Below are 10,266 nucleotides of genomic sequence, written 5' to 3'. Positions count from 1 at the left end.
GGGTGAGGCTCCTCTCCGCTCAGACAAGATACAGCCCTGAGCTGGAAGGGCTACTGCGGTTCTGGCCTCGTTCATTTTCTCAGCAGCTGAATCCTGGTGTCCTTCCGTGTCCCAGGCGCCTCACTACATGATGGATGCGTCACTCCGCTGACAACCTCATGCTTCTGTATGCTAGACTGCGAGTTCCTTGGTCACCAGTTTGTGATAATGGTCCATGCCATAGCACGTCTACATTGTCATGAGTTCAGATTCTATGTCTGTAGTCAATACAAAGGGCTTTTGTTGATTGCAAAACCACTAAACACCTTGCTGTTGCAGGACCACTAAATACCATGGTTTTCCAGCCATTTGATATTTTAGGCAGAGTTTCCCTTTGTTATTAATTCCACATCCCATTGCCGTGTACTCCTTGGTTATTACTCTCCCTTTGCATTGTTTGCTTAATTGTTCAAAATGTTCCACTTATCTGGGCTGCTTCCTGAAGGTGATTTCTCCAGGTTGATTCAAGACCACATCTGACTCATCCAACCTTATTTGCAGCCAGAGTGCCTTATCTCTTTCCCAAATTGCAGTCATATGAAACTGCTAAGTAATCTCACAGCTTAATATTCTTTTCAACCAATTTGAAGCACTAGTAGAGAGATAGAGGTTCTCGGTGTAGTATATCATGTGAAAAGCTAGCCAACTTAGACATAATTATTTTACTATTGAACACTTGTGTAGTCGTACATCTGCCTATGAAGAAATGATCATTATAAAAACTTGGCAAAATTCTCATTATATTAAAGCCATTCATATTCATTTATGCATATATTCTAGGATCTGGGCAGAAAGCAAAGAGAAAACAATAAAGATAGGAATTTTTTCTTTATTTCTTCTTTCCACTACTTTTACTACTGAGCACTATAAATAATATTACAAACTAATTTAATATTGAGTCATTCAATTCAAGATTGAGTCTGATAAGAGGATGTACTTCCCAACCAATGATTGATTCTGCCAGGTTCCTGTGAAAGAAGAAATGCAAATTAAAAAAAAAAAAAAAAACCTATGGAGGGCAGGCATTTGGCAAGGCATTTAAGACGCTGCTTGGGGCACCTCCATGTCACACATCAGAGTGCCAAAATTCTACTCCCAGCTCCACCCCCTGACTCCAGCTTCCTGCCAGTGCAGACCTTGGGAGGCTGCAGTGGTGGCAAGTAATTGGGCTTGTGCCACCCATGTAGCAGACCTGGATTGAGTTCCCAGCTCCTGGCTGTGGCCCTGCCCAGTCTCCACATTTGTGGCCCTTTGGGGAGTGAGCCAGCAGATGGGAGTTCTCTATGATTCTGTCTGTCTCTGCCTGTCAAATTAAAACAACAATAACAATGTGAGGGGTGGGCATTTACTCTAGTGTTAAGATGCCCACATCCCATATCAAAGTAGCTGAGTCAGGTACCCAGCTCCAGCTCCCTGCTAATGCACACTCTGGGAGGCAGCAGTGATGACTGAAGCATCTGAGTCCCTGCCAGCTACGTGGAAAACCTGGATCAAGTTCTTAGTACCCAGCTCCTGGCTCCCAACTTAGGCCTGGCCCAGTCCCAATAATTGTGAGCATTTGAGGGTATAAACAAGTAAGTGGGAGATCTGTCTTTCTCCTTTGCTCTCTCTCTCTCTCTGCCCTTCTCTCTCTCTTTCTCTCTCTCTCTGTCCCCTGCCTTCCTCCCTCTCATTCACTCTCACTCTACCTCCTTTCCTCTAAAATAATAAATATTTTTTGAAACACATGAATATTCTCTAAATATTCAGTCTGTGAACTGTTACATGTACTGACAAAACCACTGCTTTATGACATAACTTTGATGAAGAAAGTCAGCTATTTCATTTTGTTAGCCTATGAGCTAAGAATAAAATCTTGGTGCTGGAATTGAACATTATATTCTCCAGGCAGAGGAAGCAGACGTTTATTGGATGTTATTGCTGCTTTCTTCACACTAATGACATTACGAAAGCTCTTTGAGTAAGATAATTTGAAAATATGATTTCTGTGTTCCAGGTCATGCAAGACAAGATAATCTGCCTTCCGAAGAGAGTGCAGCCTGCTCAGAACCACTCTTCCATTTCAAATGTCTCTCAGGCAGCTGCCAGTACCACCCCACTGCCTCCACCCAAACCGTCTCCTACCAATCCCGCCACTGTGGAAATGAAGGGGCTGAAGACAGACTTGGACCTCCAGCAGTACAGTTTTATAAACCAGATGTGTTATGAGCGGGCCCTCCACTGGTATGCCAAGTATTTCCCTTACCTTGTCCTCATCCATACCCTGGTCTTCATGCTCTGCAGTAACTTTTGGTTCAAATTCCCTGGCTCCAGCTCCAAAATAGAACATTTCATCTCCATCCTGGGGAAGTGTTTTGACTCTCCCTGGACCACACGGGCTTTATCTGAGGTGTCTGGGGAGGACTCAGAAGAGAAGGACAGCAGGAAGAACAATGTGAACCGGTCCAACACCATCCAGTCCGGGCCAGAAGGCAGCTTGGTCAACTCTCAGTCTCTCAAGTCAATTCCTGAGAAGTTTGTGGTTGACAAAACCACTGCTGGGGCTCTGGATAAAAAGGAAGGTGAGCAAGCCAAGGCCTTATTTGAGAAGGTGAAGAAGTTCAGGTTGCATGTGGAGGAAGGGGACATACTGTATGCCATGTATGTCCGCCAGACCGTACTCAAGGTCATCAAGTTCCTGATCATCATTGCCTATAACAGCGCTCTGGTTTCCAAAGTCCAGTTTACGGTGGACTGCAACGTTGACATTCAGGACATGACTGGATACAGAAACTTTTCTTGCAATCATACCATGGCACACTTGTTCTCAAAACTCTCCTTTTGCTACCTGTGCTTTGTAAGCATCTACGGATTGACGTGCCTTTATACCTTATACTGGCTCTTCTACCGTTCGCTAAGGGAATATTCCTTTGAGTACGTCCGGCAAGAGACTGGGATTGATGATATTCCTGACGTGAAGAATGACTTTGCTTTTATGCTTCATATGATAGACCAGTATGACCCTCTCTATTCCAAAAGATTTGCAGTGTTCCTGTCTGAAGTCAGTGAAAACAAGTTAAAGCAGCTGAACTTGAATAACGAGTGGACTCCGGATAAACTGAGGCAGAAGCTACAGACAAATGCCCACAACCGACTGGAACTGCCTCTTATCATGCTCTCTGGCCTTCCAGACACTGTTTTTGAAATCACAGAGTTGCAGTCTCTGAAACTTGAAATCATTAAGAACGTCATGATACCAGCCACCATTGCGCAGCTAGACAATCTGCAAGAGCTCTCTCTGCACCAGTGCTCCGTCAAAATCCACAGTGCGGCTCTGTCTTTCCTGAAGGAAAACCTCAAGGTCCTGAGTGTCAAGTTTGATGACATGAGGGAGCTGCCGCCCTGGATGTATGGGCTCCGGAATCTGGAAGAGCTCTACCTGGTTGGCTCCCTAAGCCATGATATTTCCAAAAACGTCACCCTCGAGTCTCTGCGGGATCTCAAAAGCCTTAAAATTCTCTCCATCAAAAGCAACGTCTCCAAAATCCCCCAGGCGGTGGTGGACGTGTCCAGCCACCTGCAGAAGATGTGCATCCACAATGATGGGACCAAGTTGGTGATGCTCAACAACCTGAAGAAGATGACCAACCTGACTGAGCTGGAGCTGGTCCACTGCGACCTGGAGCGCATCCCGCACGCCGTGTTCAGCCTGCTCAGCCTCCAGGAACTGGACCTGAAGGAAAACAACCTCAAGTCGATAGAAGAAATCGTCAGCTTTCAGCACTTGAGAAAGTTGACTGTGCTCAAACTGTGGTATAACAGCATCTCCTACATCCCAGAGCATATCAAGAAGCTCACCAGCCTGGAGCGACTGTCCTTCAGTCACAACAAAATAGAGGTGCTGCCCTCCCACCTCTTCCTATGCAACAAGATCCGATACTTGGACCTGTCCTACAATGACATTCGATTCATCCCACCTGAAATCGGAGTTCTCCAAAGTTTACAGTATTTTTCCATCACTTCTAACAAAGTGGAAAGCCTACCAGATGAACTCTACTTCTGCAAGAAACTCAAAACTCTGAAGATTGGGAAGAACAGTCTATCCGTACTTTCACCCAAGATTGGGAATTTACTGTTTCTTTCCTACTTAGATGTTAAAGGCAATCACTTTGAAATCCTCCCCCCTGAACTGGGCGACTGCCGGGCTCTGAAACGAGCTGGGTTAGTTGTGGAAGATGCTCTCTTTGAAACTCTGCCTTCTGATGTCCGGGAGCAAATGAAAACAGAATAACTTATTTTTGGTTCAAGTTTGACTGAAACACGCTTCTACCAAATACAGTATAAATAATTAGGCACTCTTAATGCCTTTCCTATTTTATTTTTTTTCTTTTTCACACAAAACAAAATGTACACAAAGTTCAAGTAAGGAGTATGTATTTTTTAAATAAAAATTTAATTGTATTTTTTCAATATTAATATTTTAAAGTTTATTTCTCTTGGAACCTATTGTATCTAGTATTGTTTTCTACTGACAGCATCAGATGGTTCCATGTGTTTTTTGTTTTGTTTCATTTCTTCGGTTTATTCTTGTGAAAGGGAGGGAGTTCTAAGTTGCATGCATTTTGGCATTTTTTAAATGGATGAAGTTGTTTTGCCAAGGTTGCTTTTCGTTTGTTTACACCTGTGTACAGGGTCCCTATTTTGGCTTTCGTTGCGTGAGAAGCACGGAGTCTGTGCTCGTTACTTTGAGACCAGCTGCCTTCTCCAGGGCCACGCCCTTCGTCCTGCAGCACTCTGCTCTGGAGTGCAGACTCACACAAGTGCATTGCCACACAGTATTGGTGTTCAGTTCTTCCCCAGCCTCCAGCAGAACCCTCGAGTGCACTGCTTCTCAGGCCTGACAGCGACGGTTTTCCTTAGACAAGGACTTTGTGAGGGGTGGAAAAAAATGCTTGAATTGGTCACTTACAGTTTAACTGATTTGTGTTTTTAACCAACCTGTAAAAAATACAATTTGGAAACTCAATACAAAGGCTCCCCCCATCCTTAACAATGCTTTGTAGTATTGGTGAATATCCTTCAGGAAACCTGATTGAGTCTAATATTCTAGTAGGCAATTCAATTTTAAAATCATAGGATTAGGAGCCTGCATCTTTGAGTAATTCAATCAGCCTTGATATCTTGATACACGGATGCATCAGACGGGAAAAATGGCACTACTCAAGCCCTTTGTGACAGAGCCACTGTGCTCCAGCCAACCCTCCCCTCCCTCTGGGTGGTGTGGCAGTGGTACTCTACCCACATTCTGCCTGTTGCAGAGTAACCCACTTACATCTGTAGTAATCGATGTCCCTCAAACCTGCCCTCGCTGTGAATGCTTGCGATGCAAGCACAGGAACCCTTTCTGCTCTCTGGCTTAAAGTAGGTCTCTCATCTGGAATGATTCTATGACTTTATTCAAAGGATGAATAAATGGCTAAGAGGTTGCCACTGAGCAATAATTTTACCTGATGTTCAGCAGAGCTTTGATTTACCTTTCCCCTTAAAATCCAACATAGTAAAGGGTTTAGGGCAAAATAGCTCAATGACTGCTAAGCTGTATAGAGCAGGAAAATAAAATACAGTGTTTGGGCCCTCAACCAAGGACCAGTTCTGCTGGTCATAGGAACTTTGTTCAATTGTCACATTCACAGGGACAATTTTCTGAGCCCTAGACTCATCTGAGAAATGTTGGGCACTTAAAATGAAAGAAAGTAGGAGAATGATTTGGGTTTTTACAATGCTGTTTTAAAAAATTGCTCCTTGGTGAATTTTCCCAGCGCTACTTTGAGTCATACACAGAAAGCAACTCTGGGAACTGCTCAGCAGAGAGAACATCTCGGTTGTGTTTTAAATTCTAGAGCACGTGATGGGGTGAACGATTAGGGAAAGGATCACTTTTCCTCTGTTTAGTAATCCAGCCGTATAGACTTTGCGTCTGTGCGCGTGGCAGTTTCGGCTGTAAAAGTTTTAGGTGGTTTTATGTAGCTGAATTATTGAGACCTGGAATTGGAATAGTACTTTTATTATCAATAAGTAATAGTAATAATGCACTGTTATAGTTGTTGTATGATGAAATATTCAATTCTGGAATATTGTTGGAACCCTGACTATGAACAGTGTGTTGCATTTAGAAACATAACCCTCACTGTTTTCAGCAATTTGTTAGCAGATTGTCTGTGGTGGAACATTATAAAAAGACCCCACGGCAAGGCGAGCTTAGAGAACTGAGGGCAAAACACTGGATGCACTGTTTTTCTGGATAAAACTTAGGATTATTTTCTATATCACCCTTCAAAGGGTATCTATTCAGGTTAAAATTATATTTATGCTGAAGTCTTTATCTGGTGTTAACTAATGATCTCTTACAGCTTCATAACTGAAGCAAGTCACTAATAGTTCACTTGTAGCAGTTTGACAAAAATCAAAAGAATTTGTTTTCTTAATGATTTTTACAGGCTGACCACCCCCCAACCTAAGATTCAAATAACATCTAGTAAATTAATACAAACTACAACTTTGTTTTAACTAACAAGGAAGAATCATAAATATTTCTATTACCTTTTATAAAAATTCAAAAGTCTCAAACTTCATTTTGAGTCTAAACCTTCCAACTCTGGCCCATTTTAATATTGTGACTTTTTGTCCACATTAAGCAAAAAGCATTCAATTACTGTTCAGCCTTTAAATGGTAAACTCAGGTAAATGAACTGCTGACTTTTCTAAAGTTCCTTAACTGATCAGCTCACTGTATAGGGTATCGTGTCACTTTCTGTATTTTACAAGTGCTCTTGCTGAAGAGGAACAGCAGCTGTATTTCTCCAGCATCCGTTGGATTTCCTGAGAAACTGCTTGTGTAACTGTAAAAGCACCATAATGTATTCTCAACTCATGTGGCTGTTTGAAACTTGTGATGGGTTAAGCTGTTTTGGTCTGTTTTAATGGTGAAGTAGAGAACAAACAATTGTTCGGTGAGGATCTGGTTGAAGGGGAACACATAGGTATACCCCAAGTGAACCCGCCTAAGAAACCTGCATTTGTTCATGATGTGCTGAGTGTTGTTTTATTTTTAACACAAGGTTTTGAACCCATGACATCTGTCATTTACAATTGTATCTCTTCATGATGTTCACCCAATTCTTTCCCTGCCATTGTAGTTCTCAGCTATTTGAATGAGGTCCAGCAATTTAACATGGTATCCTGTGCAGTGGGCACTACTTTTTCAGAAAAGCTTGGAAAATATGCCTGTTAACGAGTATTTTGTCCTAAAGGTGGCTCTTTGCCTCTCAAGCCTACTATGTGTAGAGGGGTCTTAAACAACTCTTTGAGTTACTTGAAATGAGCAAAATCCAAGTTCTTACAAATATGCTATGATTTCTGACACCGAGAAGGAAAATATCATCTTTATATCTGTTACTAGTGTTTCCCCCAAGAGAGGTTTTGCTGTTTGTTTTCTATGATAAGAAAATCTATCCATTGTTTAGGTTTCATTTTATTTTATTCTCTGATTTCAGTCTAAATACAGGACCCACATTGGTGATGTACTCATCCAGTGAACATTCATGGTTCATCGTAATGAACTGTCAGCAGTATTCATCAGTGAACAGATAAGACAAATGGCAATATAATTTTAATTTGCTTTTACAGACTAAAATTAAGAGTCAATGCACATTCTCCTATGAATCCAGAATGTGATAATGTTATTCAAACAGTTCCCACTTTGGTACTATCTCAGTAACTCAAGATAGAGCTCCCTGTCATCATCCAGTTAGCAAAACAAATGAAGAAAACACCCGTCGTTAGGAGATGACTACCTAAAGGGTTAGGGACTTTCTGATCTTTTCTTGTCCATTTAGAAACACTAAGAAAACATGGATAATTTGCCAGTCCTGGCATGGTTTTTCAGATGTGGGCCCCTGCCGTGTTCTGATACAGGTCCATGCCAGCTTCCACACAAGCTATCCACTCTTATTCCATCTGCCCTGAGTTATTCACCGACAAAGGGGGCATCCCTAAGTTCATTTTGGGAAGACAGAGGAGGGGCTCAACCTGCCCCTAAGCAATATTTTTTTTTTATCTGAAGTCCCTGAAAAGGAGTATAAAACTTCGGACAACTTAATGTCTTGGCTGTGTTAAATAACAGTTCCTGTGCATGATTTTGAATGTGGTATACATTTGCTGCTTTTTCTGAATACCCCTTTCTCTCCCGCCTCACTCTGACCCCTTATGGATATTTCTATTGGTTGAAAGGCCACGCCTTATGTGCTTGCACCGTTTCCCTTTCCCATGTGTTCACTCACTGTCTCTATGTATTCGGATCATGTCAAATGCTGACAAAACCTCTGAGACTCAAGACAATGCTTGAAAGTTGATTTGTCATAATGCAAATTCATGATGAAATGTCTTAACATAATTTGGCTACGTAGTACCTAGAAACAAAATAAAGTTGTTTTTATAACTTAAAATTGAGATCAGTCCCTTTCTCTCTCATTTTCAGAAATCATGATTATCCCTTGCATTTCTTCAGCTATTTATAAGGTTCCCTCTGCAGAAAATGGGCTGCATGTATTCTTTCGCTGTTAAGCTAGTTTCCGTAATTATCACTAATTATTTCCTTCCTTAATTCACTGCGCTGAATCTAGCGAAGATGCCTCTGGAGTTTCATCTGGGTAATTAGTGCCTGAATATGTAATCTGGAGTGCAATTGCTGTGCACTTGCCAGATCAGATTGGACAGTGGCTGTCCAGTCCGGCTTTCCCTAAATGCATGCAGGGTGACGACTGTGGCCACTGGAAGCAGTCAGAATGGTTCTGCATGGCAAGGAGGCCTCTCCCAATGCACACATTCTCTCCAGGCTTCAGGGAGCCTATATGAAAATCTTACTTATACCTACGTGTAAGGAAATTGTAACTGATAACTTTCTTTTAAGATTTATTTATTTATTTGAAAGTCAGCATTAAAGAGACAGGGAGAGAGAAAGAGAGAGATCGTCCACCTGCTGGTTCACTCCCCAAATGTCCACAATGACCAGTGCTGGACCAGCGGGGGGCCAGGAGCTTCATCCGGGTCTCCCTTGTGGGTGCAAAAGCCCAAACACTTGGGCCATCTTCGGCTGCTTTTCCCAGGCCATTAGCAGGGAGCTGGGTTGGAAGTGGAGTAGCGGGGACTCAAACTGACACCCACATGAGATTTCAGCATTGCAGGGAGCATCTTTACCCACTTTGCCACAACACGGGCCCCAACTGGTAACTTTCAAAGCTTAATTGCTGCTGCACATAATCGTACTATTTACTTTATTGATAATCAACTCTCTGGAGAAGGACTGTTGAGATGAGGAAAGGTGATGACTGGAGAGAGAAGACATGCGAATGTGGGTTTCAGAAACAAGAGATTATGTGAGAGCTCTGGAGAAATCTTGGGGACAATAGCTGGGGAATGTAATAGATTCACAGTATCTGCTGATCTTAGTGCAATGTGCACACCTCAAAAAGCCTCTGCCCACTTGCACCTTCCCCCGTCCCATCTTCCAGGCCTTTCATTTGTATGGAACTTTGAGGTAAACTCTGAAATTGAATATATGGATTCAGTTATCTGCTATTGTTGGCCAGCAAGATAGAAGATAAGCATTTTGTCTGGGTAGAGAAGTAAATGCTCAATGTGAGTCATTAAAATTAATTTGAGGCTCTGGTGTTATTACACAGTTATAGTACAAGCATGCATATTTCTGAATATAAGCTCCAATGTCATCTTAAACATCCAGGAAGAAAAAAAATAGTGAAAAAGAACATTAGCCATATTTTTGTGTGTAAATCTCTGAATCCAGGTTATATCATGGGTATTATATTTAAACATATTTGAACAAGGTACAAACAATCATTTATACAAGCAGGCATAAACAATAAATATACTCAGAGCTTGAATGTCAAGGATCTAAATATAATTAATGGTTCTGACTATATCGATCCAAGGATTCTTTTTTTTAAATTTTTATTGTTTTTCAACTTTTATTTAATAAATATAAATTTCCAAAGTACAACTTTTGAATTATAGTGGTTTTCCCCCCCATAACCTCCCTCCCACTCAATCCAAGGATTCTTGTTACAAAGTTTGAGAACAAGTAGAAGACAGGCTTTCTCTTAGTTTTTTAATCCCTTAGGGAATTAATTTTACTTCAACTTGGGTTATTTCTAGACATATACCATTTTTAAA

General features: G+C 41.6%; 1 protein-coding gene and 1 long non-coding RNA gene across 2 annotated transcripts in view; one reads left to right on the top strand and one right to left on the bottom strand.

Moving 5' to 3' along the window:
- The window catches only part of LRRC8C (leucine rich repeat containing 8 VRAC subunit C), a 95,388-nt gene extending 86,866 nt beyond the window's left edge, over positions 1 to 8,522 (top strand). The window contains exon 3 of the mRNA XM_002715871.6: positions 2,036 to 8,522. Within this exon, the coding sequence (XP_002715917.1) occupies positions 2,036 to 4,309 (2,274 nt within the window). The 3' untranslated portion in view covers positions 4,310 to 8,522. The remainder of the gene's footprint in view (positions 1 to 2,035) is intronic.
- LOC138850608 (uncharacterized) overlaps positions 1 to 10,266 on the bottom strand; it is a 57,887-nt gene that overhangs the window by 9,056 nt on the left and 38,565 nt on the right. The gene's annotated exons all lie outside the window — the stretch shown is intronic.

This window comes from Oryctolagus cuniculus, chromosome 7, assembly GCF_051225735.1.
Source record: "Oryctolagus cuniculus isolate XC-2025 breed Fujian yellow rabbit chromosome 7, ASM5122573v1, whole genome shotgun sequence".
NCBI lineage: Eukaryota > Metazoa > Chordata > Mammalia > Lagomorpha > Leporidae > Oryctolagus > Oryctolagus cuniculus.
This window is presented reverse-complemented; position numbering and strand designations above follow the sequence as displayed.